The 19385-nt window shown below is 37.5% G+C and overlaps 1 protein-coding gene across 34 annotated transcripts in view; it reads left to right on the forward strand.

Moving 5' to 3' along the window:
- Positions 1 to 19385, forward strand: part of CDC42BPA (CDC42 binding protein kinase alpha) — a 327482-nt gene that overhangs the window by 303421 nt on the left and 4676 nt on the right. For 19 of the 34 annotated variants that reach the window (XM_017966458.4, XM_078356686.1, XM_078356683.1 and 16 more), the window contains 3 exons: positions 4732 to 4917; positions 10727 to 10844; positions 19076 to 19233. In XM_017966458.4, coding sequence (XP_017821947.3) covers positions 4732 to 4917; positions 10727 to 10844; positions 19076 to 19233 — 462 coding nt within the window. The remainder of the gene's footprint in view (positions 1 to 4731; positions 4918 to 10726; positions 10845 to 19075; positions 19234 to 19385) is intronic. The other 15 variants (XM_078356692.1, XM_008985309.5, XM_078356679.1 and 12 more) reach the window with 1 other exon arrangement.

Genomic DNA, 19385 nt, shown 5'->3' on the forward strand with positions numbered 1-19385 from the left:
AAAATTTAGACATCTGTCAGAAGCCAAACAAATCAAGTTCTTATTTAGCTCCGTATTGGAGAATTTCTCCCATGCCTAGATTTACTATTGTTGGTAGAAGAAACTACCAGATTTGGAGAGGTTCTATACCAAGTTTGGAATGTGGTTACCAGCTCACTAAAATTTCACTACATTTTAGCAAATCAGAACAAATATTTGGCCTACTCTTCCCCATCTCCAACCTCAAGAGAACCACATTAGCTTCGTCATTAGTGGTCACATCACTCTGATAATTGTGAAACTAAATCTTTTTCCTTTGCCCATTTACAACATGTCACCTGGTCAGTTGTACATGAAAAAAATATAACATAGACTGGATGTGGTGGCTCATGCCTGTAATCCCAGCACTTTGGGAGGCCAAGGCATGAGGATTGCTTGAGGCCAGAAGTTCAAGACCAGCCCAGGCAACATAGCAAGACCCCATTTCTTTTTTCTTTTTTTTTTTTTTTTGAGAAGGACTCTCGCTTTGTCACCCCAGCTAGAGTGCAACAGCATGATCTCGGCTCACTGCAACATCCGCCTCCCAGGTTCAAGAGATTCTCCTGCCGTAGCCTCCTGAGTAGCTGGGATTACAGGTGCCCACCACTATACCCGGCTAATTCTGGTATTTTTAGTAAAGACAGGGTTTCACCATGTTGGTCCGGCTGGTCTTGAACTCCTGACTTTGTGATCCACCCATCTCCGCCTCCCAAAGTGCTGGGATAACAGGTGTGAGCCACCACACCCAGCCAAAATCCATTTCTATCAAAACATTAGCTGGGCATGGTGATTCGTGCCTGTAGTCCTAGTTTCTTAGGAGCCTGAGGTGGGAGGATTACTTGAGCCCAGGAGATTAAGACTGCAGGGAGCTATAATTGCCTTTAAATTGGGCGACAGAGCAAGATCCTGTCTCAAAAAAAAGAAAATAAGTACAGCATTGGAGAACTATTGTGTTTTAACAATATGAAGATTAGGCTCTCAGACTTGTCATGTTTAAATTAAGAATATTAGTGGAATTGGCCAGACTCTGTACATTTCAGTACCATAGTTGTCTTAGCATACTATTAAAACTTTGAAACGACACTTTTGATTGGTAGCGATAGTTGCTAAATTTTGCACAGAATTTTAAGTATAATTTATATTTCCTGGCAATTTGGGAGAAGATTTGTGAATCTTGACCCAATTGCTCTCTAAGGAAATCTTAGTTAACCACATTATCAACACTATAGTGATAGAAGATATAAATATCTATCACTAATTGATAATTTGTTTCACTGTATAGTCAAGTTCTTTTAAATTTTAAAAAAAACCTTTAAAGGGAAATTTGCATTTATTTCATTGGAAGAAAAACAATCTACATTCAAGTCTTGAGTTCCTCATTGTAAATATCTCAGTTCATCAGTTGGCTCTGCTTGCCTATGAATGAATGTGACATTCTAATTACCATTACCAATAATATCAAGATATTATTATTATATATTCATAGTAATATACTTAATGTAGTTCAAATCAATCTCATTAATCACTTATATTTTTGGAATAGGATTAGTTAGCTGTGCTGCGTAAATATAAAGTGCAAAAACTAGATTACAGCTAATCTTGATATAGTAATTTTTTTAAATTCAGGTCACGGACACTAAATACTAAATCTGTTATACTTTTTTGTCATATTTAAAAGATACTTTTTTTTTTTCAACTTTTTCCTGGGAGTAAGATCTCAGATTTCACTCCATTCTGCTTAAAGTCCTAAGTCTGGTTTTCCTTTACCCTCAGAAGTAAACATAATACAACTATAGAGTCCAAAGCCTATTGTTTTTCCTTATGGAAGGTGGGATGTCAGGCACAAAACACCTTAAAGAATTTTTTAAACTGTGATAAACAGTTGAAATGTGAATATATTTATGACATATTTGGTAAGTCAAATGCTGTGTCCTATTTTAATTAAACTTTTTAAATTGAGTTAGTAGTTTTTTTCAATACATAATATATAGTTAGCATTATGTAGGGATAACAGGATACAGATTTCAAATACATAAGTTGCAAAGCAGAACATCAGCAAATATAAAATTATTTCAGTAGTCACAAAGTTTTAATAGATTCTTTTAAAATTAAAATTTCTTACACTTGTGTTTCATTTTAAACAGAATGTTTTTATCTCATATATTCCAACGATGTAGCTAGAAGTATTATAGAAAATTTTTGTAGACATTCTGTTGTAGCCCACATATTACAGTATTTAACAAAATGTTGCTCTGCTTGGTATCCTTCTGCTGTCAGGTAAAAAATCAGTTTGTTAATGTTCCAGAGTTCTTTCAGACTTCATATCCAATAAGACTGTGCACCTTGATGCCAAAATGTCAGATTTCAAACATTATAAGAACTTTTATATCAGAGATCCCTCCTTACTCTGCTTTTTCTTCCCTCTTCTTTCTACTTAAAGTTAAAAAGAGAGAAAGAGAAAAAAGAAAAAAAAATCTGTATCTTATTTTATGTTCAAAATAAGGTCTAGTCTTTATTGATAAGCAAAACAAGGGAAGATATTGTTAACACATGATAATGGTTCTTTTTGGCATTAATAACACAAGTGATTTTTTGCCTTCTCATTGCAATCTACTTTTTAATGTGCCTTTCCTTCCTTTAATGTTTTCTTATCATGTAAGTGCTTTTGTATTTCCAGGACAAGAAGTTGGTGTAAATTTTTGAAACCTGTTTCTTCATCTGTACGTGTAGTTTGCATCAAAGATTTTATGTGTCTGAATTCCTGTTCTTCACAACCAGATTTTATTTTCACATGACTTTTTTTCTGTTTTACTACCAAAGGACATATAACCTGGGGCTTTTTATAGGCATCCATTTAATTATCTAACAGACATTATTGAACACTTACTGTGTGCCCAGAACCATCTTTATCTCAGAGTAGACACTATTAAATACAATAATATGCATGTCTGAAAATAATAATATGTATACCTGTTACCTGTGTATGTATCTCTTGAAAAGCTTGTGATATCTTGACATATTCTCAGATGTTAATATGTTCTTTCCATTGAAATAGAATTATTATGACTGTCTCATAAAATAAAGATGGGTTAAATTTATCTAATGTCAACATATATGAGTTCTTAAATACCAAAGCTACATGTTGTCATCTAGTCAAAGAGGATATGTCTCAGACATTTTTATGTTTTAATTTATTCAAATCAGTATTGCTTTCCTTTGAAATACTTATAAGCTTAGAAAGTTTATTGTATGTCTTTAGAAATTTAATTCTGTTTCTTTTGTACCAAATGATCTTTAGACAGGATTGTTTGCTTTTTGAATATGGAAGAGGCAGTGAGGCTAAGGGAGTCATTTTATTATTTCCTATATCAGATGCAAAACTTTATTTGTATCTAAGCTAAGCAAGCCAAGTCAATATAAGCAATTAATATAAGATGGCATGTTTCTTTAATTTTTAAAATATTTTATTGTTTTTAATATGTGGTTGCTATTTGTAATAAACAACAAATTTTTATCTAATTTGAATGCAAGAATAATACTTTACCTCTAGAAGATTTATTTTTAGCATATTTCATTTCTCCTAGCTTTTTATCCATTATTAAAATTGTTAATAAAAGTATATTTTCTAGCCTAATGACATCCTGGAGCTTAAAGAGGTAATTTTGCTTCTTAAAGTTTCATGTACATTGGTACAACCTCAGAAAGTACTCATTTTATTCATATCTAGAATAAAAACAAGATTTTACATAGGAGCATTTCTTTTAAGCCTAGGTAAATGAGATGTTTTTACAAAGCAGGTTCATCTCAGCTTATGGGAACATGAATGCCATGCTGGATTCAGTTAGCATTCTTTCCAGCACGTTATTCACCCTCTGCCTCTAATGAAGGGATCATGTTTTCAGGAAATGTAACTGTTCTTCAAGAACTGAACCTTGAAAATTCCTATTAGAGAAGGTGACTGGCTACTGAGTGATAGTTCCTGAATATTCAGAAGTAGTTTTTTTATCTCTAAAATTAGTCCTTAGATTCAAAAGCTTTTTTGTCTATCTTTGATATTATTTCATTTTTTAAAAATATACCTGAACATTGAAGGGAAGATTTTTACCTTATTAAAAAACAAACATGTTATTTTTGGGTGTCTAAATGGAGATAAACTTGGGCTGCTCAAAGGTAAACCAATAATTAGTATATTCCATGGTTAACTGTTATAAGAAAATAAAATCAGTAAAACCAAACACAGTATCAGGGAATCGTTTTACATGGTTTTAGATTTCTAAAGAAACAGTTTCATAACACATCTATTTAGAAGCTGTTGGAGGTTCACTTGTTCATTTTCTTGCTTGTTTCTTGCTTTTTCTATCCTTAATGTTTTTTGTAGATTTTTGCCATATTTTGATTGTGTTGCATAAGAAAATACTGAACTAAACTCTGAAAATCCTGTATCTCTGAGAGTCCAATTTCTCCTTACTTAACTATATTAATAAAAGAAGAATTTTATAAAGAGAATGATCTTTTGCAAATCAGCTATTTAAGTAACTCGCAAGAGTATTACAAAATTTAACTTTCTAAGGCCTAAAAGTATTTCATTAAGGATTCAGCTCTGATATAAGATACTGTTTCATTTGTTCTATGTGCATGTTGCGTGAAATGTGAATCCATTTTCATCACCTTATTGCCTTTTTTCTTTTTTTTTTTTTTTTTTTTTTTTGATAGCCAGGTTTCCCTTATCCATCCCCTCATCATCACTCCGGTCTGATCTCCTCTCCGATCAACTTTGAACACATCTATCACATGACTGTTAATTCTGCTGAAAAATTTCTCTCTCCTGATTCCATAAACCCTGAATATTCCCCGTCTCTGCGCTCTGTCCCTGGTACACCAAGCTTTATGACTCTGAGGGTATGAACAGCTGAGTCAGGAGTTAACTTTTACTAACCATGTATGGATTTCCTTTTGCTTGCCTTAATAAATAACACCGCTGAGATGGTACCATCTTGTGAACCTTTTCCTTTGGCCTATTTCTCTTCTGCCAAACAGCTACTCTTCCTCTTCCTCTGTTTATCTTCCTCTTCTTTCTTTCCGATTTCAATTTTGTTTCTTCTTTGAGGAAGAAGATAGAGGAATAGGGAATATTTCCATTTTTATTTTTGAAATGGTATTAAAGATTTGTCTATGTTTAGTAAAAGATTTTCCCATCCTAAGAATTTCCCATCCTAAGAAATAGATCTCTATTCTGTTAAAACAAATAGGAAAAGGGCTCCCAGAATTTCTGAATTTCTTAGCTTCTTACCCTATAACCAGTTCGTCAGTGAAATGTTTTATATTTAGTGAGGTTAAAGTCTGTAGTGGAGCCCGTCCACAGACCTATGTACAATAAACCCCTTTTTGAAAGGCTTAAAAATCTCCAAAGTAAAAAAATCAATGAGTAACAAAAATTCCAAAAATAAGTTAGATTTTACTAATCTTTGAGTTACTGAAATGCATGTAATTCCAACCAGGATCCAAGGTAAGAAAACTAAAAAGAGAGAGGAAAATTTAAAAAGCATACTGTGTTCTGAAGGACTGTGGCAGCTGCTGTTGATCCCTTCCATTCAGCTTGCGTCTTTGCTACCAGTGGCTTTGCAGTAGGGTGGAGAGCTGGTGGCCATTAAAGCTGAATATTCATATATCCATTAACAGTAGCTTCAAGGGAACATTTTCTAAAGTTAGTTTTGCAGGTAATAAAATGTTTTAATTGTATCATGCAAACCACCTTCTCATAGTGTCCCCTAACTTAGAACAATAGTAGATCAATTTTTGTATTTATATATGTAGTAATTTTCCAATTAGAGAATTACCTATAGGATGGGAAGTTTATTTTTTGTTTGTATTGTAAAATTATTCTAAATTATAATGTTTTAAATGTTGTTGACATTTAAATTATTATATCACTTAAATATCTTAATCTGACAAAAATCAAAGTAACCATGATAAAATAAGCCTTAGTTTTCTTAGACTGCAGCGAGTGGATTCCAGAGGAATTTTGTATATGTTAATCAGGAACTTTTCACTGGGTATAGTGGCTCACACATGTAATCCCAGCATTTTGGGAGGCTGAGGCAAGAGGATCACTTGAGCCTAGGAGTTTGAGACAAGCCTGGGAAACCATACTGAGACCCCATTTCTACAAATAAATAAAAAATTAGCTGGATGGGTGGCACATGCCTATGGTCCCAGCTACTTGGGAGGCTAAGATGAGGAGATCACTTGCACCTGGGAGGTTGAAGTTACAGAGAGCCATGATTGCACCACTGCATTCCAGCTTAGGCAATAGAGCAAGACTCTGTCTCAAAAAAATGATAATAACTTTCTTTTTTTTTTTTGAGACAGCATTTCGCTGTTGTTACCCAGACTGGAGTGCAATGGCATGATCTCGGCTGACCGCAACCTCCGCCTTCTGGGTTCAAGCAATTCTCCTGCCTCACCCTCCCGAATAGCTGGGACTACAGGCGTGCACCACCATGCCCAGCTAATTTTTGTATTTTTAGTAGAGAAGGGGTTTCACCTTGTTGCCCAGGATGGTCTCGATCTCTTGACCTAGTGATCCACCCATCTTGGCCTCCCAAAGTGTTGGGATTATAGGCGTGAGCCACCGCGCCCGGCCTGGTAATAACTTGCATATAGAAGACTATGGAAATGTTACTTTAGTTAATCACTATAACTAGAAATACTGTACCATCAAATGAAAGTCTTACCCTAATCTTAGGCATATTTGTACCTTGAAAGGACCAGAGGCTTAGGTTTCTTGTCACTTTGTAGTGAAGTTTATTTAACTCTAGCTGACTGAATGATAAGCTTTTTTCTTAACAAAACTTTTTTTTTTTTTTGTCATTCCTTTATTATTTCAGCCTATGGTGTTACTAAGTGACAGGTATATTTTATAGTCTTAATTTTTGCTATTTATTCTAGGGTAGGTTTTTTTTAATAGGAAAGGACAGCATCAACATATCCTAAGGGTTACAGAAAAACAACAACAAAATGTAGAACTTGAAACTGATATTCCCATCTCCTTTGAGCTTTTCTTTGCTGTATTGTTCATACGTTGCTTGTGTGTCTTACAGGGTTGCTCCTGTATATATGACTGTTGAATTGCTAGCATTGACTGTTTCCCTTTTAATTTTTTTATTTTTTTAGAGAAAAACAAAAGCATTTGCTTTAAACAATGCGCTAAGAATTACATGGACTTTGCAAGTTTGGTACATAAACCAAATTCATGTAGATGGCATATAGATGGCAGTGGTTAAATTTAGGACCAACCAGTTGCCAACTTTCAGTATGTATGATTCTTCAAAATGTAGGCTTTGGAGTTTTTCAAGTGGTATTAATGCATATCTTCCTGAGTGCTAGTTTGGCCCTTTTTTAGTTGTTTTGCTGTAACCTCAGGTTCCAGTTCTAGACTTTTATTACAACTGAAAAATATTTTTTATCCACATTAATACATCTATTTATTGCTTGTTTCTTTTAACCTCAGAAGCCTTAAGTATTTATGCTCATTTTATTGTATTCTAAGTTATTTAACCTATGCAATACTATAGCAAAGAAGACCATCATCTTTTAAGCATTTGCAGAAAATGTTACCTTGTATCTTTAAAACACACACAGGTCTGTAACTTCAGTATTAACTGAAACACTGTGTTTTACAGAAAGGATCATATTTTTAAATTACATTGCCAACTGAATTAATCTCAATATTCAAAAATTGGGATTGCAGATATAATCTATTCACTTTCCATTTATTTATTCAGCAAATATCTTTCAGTACCTAACTATATTAGGTACTGAAGAGTTTAGTGTTGTAGTAATAGCAGTCAGTATAAGAAATTACCAGATTACTAAAGAACTGAGGCTAGGGAACCATGTGCTTACTAAATAACCGGGACAAACTAAACTGTCAGCCCAAAAGCTGAGGACCCTGAAATGGTGAGTGTGGATGAGGTGTGCCTACCAACAGTGTTCCCCTGGGTTTCTGTGTTTAAAGGGCAAGTATGAGTACATTTAGTAAAATATGCAAAATGTAATTTAAGCATTTAGGGCTTTTCTCTTGCTGAAACTTGTAAAACCATTTAGGTAAGCTAGATTTCTATTAACATGAAACATAAGTCACAAATAAACATAAGTCATACCACAAACAGTTTATCAATGTATGGCAGGTATGTGGATACATTTCTCTAATGTATTCTCTATGTGAAGCTATTAGAAAAAAAGCGTAATTTTTCCTGAGCCCAAAATGATGAGAAAAGATTGTGTTTTTGAAACAATAAAATGAGGCAAACAGTTGTAACATTTTTAAAATATATACTAGTTAGCTTGGTGTTCTTTTGCATTTGAAAACAGCATGACACAGTATCAAGTCTTTTAAAGAAATTATGTTGGAAGAAAAGATAGGCAGGAAATACATCAAATTGTTCATAGTATCTGGTGAATTCACAAGTGACTTTTTTGGTCTCGTAATTTTTTTATTATGTATTCTACAGTTCATGAGTATTACTTTTATAATAAAAAAAAACAACAATATTAATGAGCTAGTTAGCACCTAGAGAATACCAGGTTAATAAATGTATCTTCTAGTCATGTTTTGTTAATGTATTAGTGACTGTGACTACCTATGTGATTTTCTGATAGTGTAGAAAAGATAAAGGATTGCCCTATAGTAATGGTAGCCTATAGCATTATATGAAGAGAGCATCTCTTTTCAAAGGAAAGTTGCATGTTATACTTTAACTTGGAGTTCAACTATTTGGCTTTACTTATCAAATTGATTCTTTGGAAAAGTCACAGAATGAACTGTTTACTGCTTTTAATGTGTGATTTTCTTTCATTGCATTTTCGTTATAGAGTTAGATCTTGTTTAACACATGTAAAATTTGTGGTCCCCCGCACCACCAAGCAGAATTGCTGTTGTTTTTGTTGAGATGGAGTCACGCTCTGTTGCACAGGCCAGAGTGCAGTGGTGTGAGCTTAGCTCACTGCAACCTCTGCCTCTCAGGTTCAAGCGATTCTCCTGCCTCAGCCTCCTGAGTAGCTGGGACTACAGACTTGTGCCACCACACCCAGCTAATTTTTTTTATGTTTAGTAGAGAGGGGTTTCACCATATTGACCAAGCTGGTCTCAAACTCCTGACCTCGTGATCTGCCCACCTCGGTCTCCCAAAGTGCTGGGATTACAGGCTTGAGCCACCATGCCTGGCCAGAATTGCTGTTTCAATGTCACTAAAAGGAATTTTGAAAGTGATATTACAGATGGCTATATGAGGTTGTTACTAGAACAGGGGAAAGGTACATAGTGGGACTGGGCTACATGCTTTCTTTTTACTAGTGTAATTAGCTTCATCCTGAGACAAGCCCCAGGAGGCAGTCATTATCTCCATAATACAGCTTAGAGAGCTGGGACTTGGAGTTTAGCAAGCCTGAGCCCTGCTGTCAGTCAGCTGCACAACACAGATGTAAGTGGGCCAAGTCCCTCTCCACAGCCTGTGCTCATAGCTGCCATGCTGCCTTTATGGCACACTCTCAGGAGCAGGCAATGAAGGAGAGACTGACTGACAGTAGCCTAGTAAGATTACCATCATTTTTGTAGCTATGAAAGAAAAATCAATAAGGAGTGGATGAATTTTCCAAGTAAATATATATAAATCTGTTTATAAGAAATCAAATTTAGGCCATTTGCATCAGAAGATGCTTACATAGGCTGGGATTATGTCAACAAATGGAGAAGAGCATTGTGCCTGTTAAAAGACATGTGAATAAAATGGTTTATGTAGCTTGCCTGCTCTAGGATTTATAAAGAATATTAAAATATTTTTCCCTCCTCTGGACCTTTGTCAGCCCCAACATCTCATCCCCCAGGTCTGAAAAAGGTTGGGGCCTTTAGGGAGGCTGCATGCTTCCTGTTCAGCAATAACCAGACAGCTCACCCTACACACCACCTCTGTGTCTGTCGTTTAGGGGGTGTATGATTTGCAGAACATTCCGTGGCCCATTTTCCTGCCTCAGACACTAAAATCATTCAGTAATTAAATGGAAAAATCAATGAAGAGTAGATAAATCTTCCAAATAAATGTATGTAAGTCTGTTTATACAGTTTAAGAAATCAAATCCAGACCATTTATATCAGAAATTAGTTTTCAAACTAATATTCCCAAATTAACTAACTTCACCTGGGTTGTGAATATTGCAGCATGTTATTTCTAATCCTAGTACTACTATTGGTGTGAGTCAGCAAAGATGCCTGGTGACTGGGGGTGTGAACATATAAATGGCACATTTGGTATAACATCAATAAAACATTTTCTCGAGAAGAATATAATTTTAGTAGAATTTTCTCCAAATGGACTTATTCAGCGCTAAGCAAAAAAATGTCATACATAGTAAAAGCTTTCAGTTATCTGCAAATGTCCATGTAATTCTACACTTTACTTTCAAATCTAACCATGTAACTGATAAGTGTTTCAGTAAGTATAAGTACTTATCCCTGATTAGGATGAGATTTACTTCATGTTAGGGTTTTATTGCTTTTGTGCGTGGGAAAGACTATATAATCTGCCGTTCCTTACTCTATCATTCTGCTGAAGATAATTTTATTTCTTGGTAATTTAGTGAAAAATAGACATCTCTGCAGAAAATCAGTTTCTTTCTGGCTAAAGGATGTCTCTCTCACTTTTGCTTGTAGAACCCTCGGCCTCAGGAAAATCGGACAGTATTCAGTGGCTCAGTCAGTATTCCATCTATCACCAAATCCCGCCCTGAGCCAGGCCGCTCCATGAGTGCTAGCAGTGGCCTGTCAGCAAGTAAGTGCCGGGGCTGCAGGAAGGTACCTTCGTGGCAAGGCGACCACTCCCCCGCCCCACACTCCCTCACCTCCCATCCCTTGTGTGACATGTCCTTCACTTATGTGTGCCCAGTACATTCTCGAGTGACTGCAGTGTCTCAGACCCTGCTGGGTAATGCCTAATAGGCACAAATGCAGTTGTTAAGAAAATAGTCTCAGAGTTTTTCTAGAATGTACAGGCCATCTGGGAGACAAATATGGTTCCAAATTGTGATGATAAATGCTCTGAAGGAAGTAAGCAGCATACAAGAATTGAGAAGAACAAGGGGTAGCTGTTGGGGATGAATCCCTGCTTGGACAGAATAATTAGGAAAATCACAGCTGCTCCCTAGATGTGGAGTCGTGTTTGAGTAATGTTTGGTTAACTGAAAGAAGGCTAGTATGGCTACATGGTAGTGGTGAGGAAGTAACAAAAAATAGAGCAGAGTGGCAGGTAAGGGTCAGACCAACAGGGACTTGAAGACCAAAGTAAGACATTTTTTACTTTATTCAAAAGTAAGGAAGACTTTTAAGTAGGGAAGAATCTTCATTCAGCTTACATTCTTAAAACAATCCTGTAGGCTGCCAAGAATGGATGAGAGGCAGGAAGAGTGGAAGCCAGCATCTAGATAGGAGACTCAGAGTGGTCCCAGTGGAGACTGATGAGGGCTTGGGATGTAGCAGTGGCAGAAGGAGAGAAGAAGATAGATTCTCCAGATATATTTTCAGAGTTAAAAGCAGTAAGACTTGATGAATAGTTGTGGCAAAGTAGGGAGAAAAAGATGACTCCCAGACTTCCTGCGAGAGCTTTAGTATGATTCTATTTACTCCCATTTACCACCGCTTAAGAAGGGGCTTGGACAGGACGTTCCAGGCATGTCCAAATGTCCCGAGGTAGCAAAAAATGCATATGTTTCATTCACTGAAAGAAAGCCAAGAATAGATTCAAGATTATACCCTTTACTACAATTAAGATAACATTAATGCAGGACACATTTTGAGATTTCAACTCTTCTGCTGAGGTTCTGGGGGTAAAAATCACGTATGACCTAATATCTGCTGTCAGGCATCCCTCAGTCCTTATTAGCCTCTCTCTCTTTTCTTTCTTTTTTTTTTTTCTTAACTGTACTTGGAACTGCAGCATCTTTTTTCTACACTTTTAAACTAGAACCTTAAGCTAAGGGACCACAGAGAGAAAAAACTGCTCTGTGGTGCACTTAGGTTCAGCTACTGTTGCAGAGCAATTTTTTGGTGGGGAGGAAGGGAGGAAGGCGTGTAAAAAGATACTGTCCACCTGAATAAAATTATACACAAATGCTAAAAGCTACTTACCTCAAAATGAGAGGAATTTACAGATGGGACATATGGCTAATTTTAAAAAATAATTTTACTCCCATCAAATTAACCACAGTCTTAGGTATTTCCTGGATTATAAGCAGTGAGGTTATAGATTGTCAAGTGATCGCTGTAGCTTCTCACTTGGGGAAAACTGTTCTTTGGCTGAAGGGTTGCTTTTCTGTAACTTTCTCAAGTGTGTGCTTTCCCGGGAGCATGGCATTTGCTTCGAGATCAGAGAGAGTGTCACTCAAGTGTGCCAACATAAGTGCAGTCCCAAAGTATACCAGGTGCAACTTCAGTGAAACCTTTTTCACTTCCATGCAAATGAACTTGAAGAGAAAGTAACTGCTCTAAATGCAATTTCACATTTAAAAGTCATTCAGTCAGAAAACTTGTTGCCTTGTATTCTTGAATGTTAGATATTTGAGTTCAAGTCTTCTGATACAGATTGAGTTTCCTGCATTCATTTGCTGTTTATTCAGCAAATACTGATTTTGGCACCCAATTTGTGCCCAAGTAGTTTTTTTTTTAGACTCTGGCACTGTAAAGATGGATGATGCTGTATTAGTTATCTCTTGCTGCATAAGAAATTATCCCACAAATTAGAATCTTTAAAATAGCAAACATTTATTATCCCATAGCTTAAAATACCAAACATTTATTGTCTCACACAGTGCCTTGGGTTAGGAATCTAGGAACATCATAGACTGGATGGTTCAGGGTTTCTTATGAGATTGCAGTTGAGCTGTCTGCTGGTACTACAGTCACCTCAAGACTCAGCTGTGACTAAATAATCTGCTTCCAGGATCACCCACATGGTTGTGGGCAGGTCTGAGTTTCTCGCTGACTGTTGGTTGGCGGCTTCCCTTTTTTGCCAATGTGGGCCTCTCCATATACAGTATTTGAGTATCCTTATGGCCTGGCTGCTGGCTTCCTCCAGCACAAGTGATCAGAGAGACAGAAGCAGCAGTCTTCTACCTAACTTCAGGAGTGCTGTGCTGTATCATCACTTCCGCAGTATGCTGTTGATCACACAGACCAGCCCTGGTACTGTGTGGGAGGGGACTACATATGAGTGAAAACTAGAAGGGATGATCATCTTGGAGGCGGGGTACAGACACAGAGCGTGCTTTCAAGGAGCTTTCAGTTGACAAGCAGATGTTGGATTCTTCAGTTTGCAACTTTCTTGTCATTATCTCCAAAAGTCATCTGTACCCTGACCACAATGAAAAAATCTTGCCAAGTGGGAAAATGACCACCATTTTTATTATCTTTTTATTAGTGGTAGCTAGATTTGATAATTGATGTAAGCTGTTACTAACTATAAGTTACCAAGAAGTCAGGTGCAAAGATGTTACAACTTGAGGAATTAAGTAATGGTCCAGAATTCCTTACCTGAAACCCTTGAGGCCAGAATGTTTTTATGTTTTAGAAAGGGATCTACCTTATATTGTGTTACAGTCCCAGCAAGATCCGTGACACAGTAAGAAGGGAGATAGTGAAAAGGCCAGAAGCACAGTGTGGGCTCCCACACACCTCCTGTCTTGCATGTTACTCTCCATGCGTTGAGTGTTGAGTTGTTCTCACAAAGTCCTCTGAGGTGGAATTTATTTTCTTATTTAAAGGTAAAGAAAATGGAAACTCAGAAAGGTAAAATAATTTGCTTGAGGTCACACCATAAGTAAGCAGAGCATTGGAGGTCTCTGGCAGTTTGGCTTTCTGTGCAGAGTAACAAAATTTTAAAGTAACTTTTTTGTTATTTGTTGTTTTTTGTTGAACTGAGTACTAAACTAGGCATGGAATTGGAAGAAAACTCAAAAACATTTTATGGCCTTCAATTAGGTTGTAATCTAAGGAGGCAGAAGCTCCACGTCAAAAAAAAAAAAAAAAAAGAGGGTATATTTCCCAAGAAACATGTCAACAAATGAAGATCAGTGCATATGGAAAAACCCACTGGTGGGGATGGAGTGCCAGCGGAGGCACATCTCCTGGGGAATGAGGTTGTCAGTGATTCTTGGCCCAAGGGACCTTCTGGAATCATCAGGAGAGCTTTTTTTTTAGACCTTTTTTAAATTACTGTACTTTAAATTCTGGGATACATATGCAGAATGTGCAGGTTTGTTACATAGGTATACATGTGCCACGGTGGTCTGCTGCACCCATCAACCCATCATCAACATTAGATATTTCTCTCTCCTAACCTCCCACCCGCTGACAGGCCCCAGTGTTTGATGTTCCCTTCCCTGTGTCCATGTGTTCTCATTGTTCAACTCCCACTTATGAGTGAGAACATGCAGTGTTTGGTTTTCTGTTCCTATGTTAATTTGCTGAGAATGATGGTTTCCAGAGTCATCCATGTCCCTGCAAAGGACATGAACTCATCCTTTTTTATGACTACATAGTATTCCATGGTATATATGTGCCACCTTTTCTTTATCCAGTCTATATTGATGGGCATTTGGATCGGTTCCAAGTCTTTGCTATTGTGAACAGTGCTGCAGTAAATATACATGTGCAGATGTCTTTATAGTAAAATGATTTATAATCCTTGGAGTATATATCCAGTAGTGAGATTACTGGGTCAAATGGTAATTCTGGTTCTAGATCCTTGAAGAATTGCCACACTGTCTTTCACAATGGTTGAACTAATGTACACTCCCATCAACAGTGTACAAGTGTTCCTATTTCTCCACATCCTCTCCAGCATCTGTTGTTACCTGACTTTTTAATGATTGCCATTCTAACTGGCATGAGATAGTATCTCATTGTGGTTTTGATTTACATTTCTCTAATGATCAGTGATAATTAGCTTTTTTTACATATGTTTATGGATCACATAAATATCTTCTTTGGAGAAATGTCTGTCTGTATCCTTAGCCCACTTTTTGATAGGGTTTTTTTTTTCTCGTAAATTTAAGTTCCTTGTAGATTCTGGATATTAGCCCTTCATTGGATGGATAGATTACAAAAATTTTCCACCATTCTGTAGATTGCCTGTTCACTCTGATGATAGTTTCTTTTCTGTGCAGAAGCTCTTTAGTTTAATTAGATCCCATTTGTCAATTTTGGCTTTTGTGGCCATTGCTTTTGGTGTTTTGGTCATGAAGTCTTTGCCCATGCCTGTGTCTTAAATATTATTGCCTAGGTTTTCTTCTATTGTTTTTATGGCTTTACATTTAAGTCTTTAATCCATCTTGAGTTAATTTTTGTGCAAGATGTAAAGAAGGGGGTCCAGTTTTGTACAAGATGTAAGAAAGTTTCTGCATATGGCTAGCCAGTTTTCCCAGCACCATTTATTAAATAGAGAATCCTTTCCCCGTTGCTTGTTTTTGTCAGGTTTGTCAAAGATCAGGTTGTAGATGTGTGGCTTTATTTCTGAGGCTTCTATTGGTCTGTATATCTGTTTTGGTGCCAGTACCACGCTGTTTTGGTTACTATGGCCTTGTTTCAAATCAGGTAGCATGGTGCCTCCAGTTTTGTTCTTTTTGCTTAGGATTGTCTTGGCTATACAAGCACTTTTTTAGTTCCATATGAAATTTAAAGTAGTTTTTTTTCTACTTCTGTGAAGAAATTCAATTGCTGGGGATAGCATTGAATCTATAAATTACTTTGGGCAGTATGGTCATTTTCACAATATTGGTTCTTCCTATCCGTGAGTATAGACTGTTTTTCCATCCATTTGTTTCCTCTCTTATTTCCTTGAGCAGTGGTTTGTATTTCTCTTTGAAGAGGTCCTTCACATCCCTTGTAAGTGGTATTCCTAGGTATTTCATTCTCTTTGTAGCAATTGTAAATGAGAGTTCACTCATGATTTGGCTGTTTGTCTATTATTGGTATATAGGAATGCTTGTGATTTTTGCACATTGATTCAAGAGGAATCAGTATCAACAGACATATACAGAAATCTCCACCCCAAATAAACAGAATATACATCTTCTCAGCACCACATCACTCTTATTCTAAAATTGACCACATAATTGGAAGTAAAACCCTCCTCAGCAAATGCAAAATAACGGAAGTTGCAACAAACAGTCTCTCAGACCACAGTGCAATCGTATTAGAACTCAAAATTAAGAACCTCACTCAGAACCACACAATGACATGGAAACTGAACAACCTGCTCCTAAATGACCACTGGTTAAATAATGAAATTAAGGCAGAAATAAATAAGTTCTTTGAAAATAATAAGAACAAATACAAAACATACCAGAATCTCTGGGACACAGCTAAAGCAGTGCTTAGAGGGAAATTTATAGCAATGAATTCCCACAGGAGAAAGTGGGAAACATCTGAAATTGACACTCTAACATCACAATTAAAAGAACTAGAGAAGCAAGAGCAAACAAATTCACAAGCTAACAGAAGACAAGAAGTAACTAAGAGCAGAACTGAAGGAGATAGAGACACCAAAAATCCTTCAAATCAACAAGTCCAGGATCTGTTTTTTTTTAAAGATTGACAAAATAGATAGACCACTAGCCAGACTAATAAAGAAGAAAAGAGAGAAGAATCAAATAGACACAATAAAAAATGATAAAGGGGAGATCACCACTGATCCCCCAGAAATACAAACTACCATCAGAGAATACTATGAACACCTCTACACAAACAAACTAGAAAATCTAAAAGAAATGGATAAATTCCCGGATACATGCACCCTCCCAAGACTAAACCAAGAAGTTGAATCCCTAAATAGACCAATAACAATTTCTGAAATTGAGGCAGTAATTAATAGCCTACCAACCAAAAAAAGCCCAGCACCAGATGGATTCACAGGCAGATTTCTACCAGAGGTACAAAGAGGAGCTGGTACCATGCCTTCTGAAACTATTCCAAAGAAGAAAAAAAGAGGGAATCTTCCCTAACTCATTTATGAGGCCAGCATAATCCTGAAACCAAAACCTGGCAGAGACACAACAAAAAAGGAAAATTTCAGGCCAGTATCCCTCATGAGCATCGATGTGAAAATCCTCAATAAAATACTGGCAAACAAAATTCAGCAGCACATCAAAAAGCTTATCCACCATGATCAAGTCAGCTTCATCCCTAGGATGTAAGGCTGGTTTAACATGTGCAAATCAGTAAATGTAATCCACCACATAAACAGAACCAGTGACAAAAACCACATGATGATCTCAATAGATGCAGAAAAGGCCTTCGGTAAAATTCAACACTGCTTCATGCTTAAAAACTCTCAATAAACTAAGTATTAATGGAACATACCTCAAAATAATAAGAGCTATTAATGACAAACCCACAGCCAGTATTATACTGAATAGGCAAAAGCTGGATGCATTCCCTTTGACAACCGGCACAAAACAACGATGCCGTCTCGCACCACTCCTATTCAACATGGTGTTGGAAGTTCTGGTCGGGGCAATCAGGCAAGAAAAAGAAATAAAGAGTATTGAAGTAGGAAGAAAGGAAGTCAAATTGTCTCTATTTGTAGATGACATGATTGTACATTTAGAAAACCCCAGTGTCTCAGCCCAAAATCTTCTTAAGCTGACAAGCAACTTCAGCAAAGTCTCAGGATACAAAATCAATGTGCAAAAATTACAGGAGAGCTTTTAATATTAAATCAGAAACTCTCCTGTGATTGTTCTGGGATAGGGCCAGGCATTGGTGTTTGCAAAGCTCCGTCATACGCTGAACAGTATACCACCAATGTTACTGATCTGCAGTCAGCTACAGTGTTGAGGAAATGCCAAGGAGACTGGACTGCAACCTAGGGGCTTCGCAAAGAAACTGACGAGAGGAGGTGGAAGGGGGATTACCAAGACCAGAGTCTGCCCAAGCAGGCTCTTGTTCAGTTTATTTATGAATGAACACTTCTGTATTTCAGTGGTCATTAGATAACTGTGCTGCTTTAAACTATTATTTTTTGATGTTTTCACTGAATTCTTAATGTAAAAAACAGTTGAGACATGTTAAGCAAGAAGTGGAACAAGCACAGTCCATACCTTAGAGTTGTGCTAAAACCTCAACACTGTCTTTTGGACCATAATCCTAATACTGAAACTCAGCACGATTAAGGCATGTTTAAGCAAAAGCCACGTAATAGTAGGGAATACCGAGAGCTTTAAATAGGTACTGACAATAGCTCTGAGGTTCCCCAGGGAGTTTGGGGTCTTCCCTTTTCTTTCTGTGAATGCTACTGGTCCACTGTTAGGTACCCCAACTCTAAGAACACAACAGAGAGTGGCTTTGAAGAAAACCTCATTTTTATTTTATATCTCAGGCTCTTTGTCCTGTGAAATAAAAGTACATTTATGGTTTCTTTGTGGTTTTATGAAAAGTTTCTAGAAGATAAGTGGTATTTCTGCATTGGGTGGCATGGCCGCTCTCTGGGGATGGTTCAGCCCAGCTTTCTCATTTAGCACGTCTGTTTTGAGCCTGCCATGTGCCATGACATGTGCTAGGCCTTGGAGAGGCAAAGACACCCCATGTATTAGGAGAATGGCAGGCACATGATAACATGACTTTATAAATATCATGAAAAAGATGTGTGAAAGATGCCTAGGAGCCACCAGTAGCTGGGAAGGACTTGCAAGGTAGTACCAGGCAGGTGGAGACTGGAGGGATCCCAGGGAATTGTTAGCAACTGGGGCATCTGGACAGATGGCACAGCCTAGGCAGTGCTACTCGCTCACCAGGAGTCCCTGTGGTTGGGGTGGACAGGAAGAAGGAGTGCAATTGCTGGATTTGGGTTGAGCTCAGGGCAAAGGTACCACAGTTGGACTTAACGTGCATCAGGGGAGGAGGGGTCTGGGGCCTGCAAAGATGGCCCACCAGCTCAGCAGTCTGTATGCTTTCTAGAGGATTGTCGTCTCCACATATGTAAAATTTTGCCCACATGATATACTACTATAGGGTCATCCGCACAGAATGGCAGCGCATTAAAGAGGGAATTCTCTGGAGGAAGCTACAATGCCAAGCGGCAGCCCATGCCCTCCCCATCAGAGGGCTCTTTGTCCTCCGGAGGCATGGACCAAGGAAGTGATGCCCCAGCGAGGGACTTCGATGGAGAGGTGAGTGGGCAGGGGTCTGGAGACACCGCATATCAGAAAGACTAGTGCATCTACCCAAACAATCCCACCACCTTGGGATTGGCCTCAACTGCAGCAGGGGGCAGGGGGCAGGGGGCAGGGGCCAGCGGCCAGCGTTCACTCTTGGACAGTGG

This window comes from Callithrix jacchus, chromosome 19 (assembly GCF_049354715.1).
Source record: "Callithrix jacchus isolate 240 chromosome 19, calJac240_pri, whole genome shotgun sequence".
NCBI classification, from domain to species: Eukaryota; Metazoa; Chordata; class Mammalia; order Primates; family Cebidae; genus Callithrix; species Callithrix jacchus.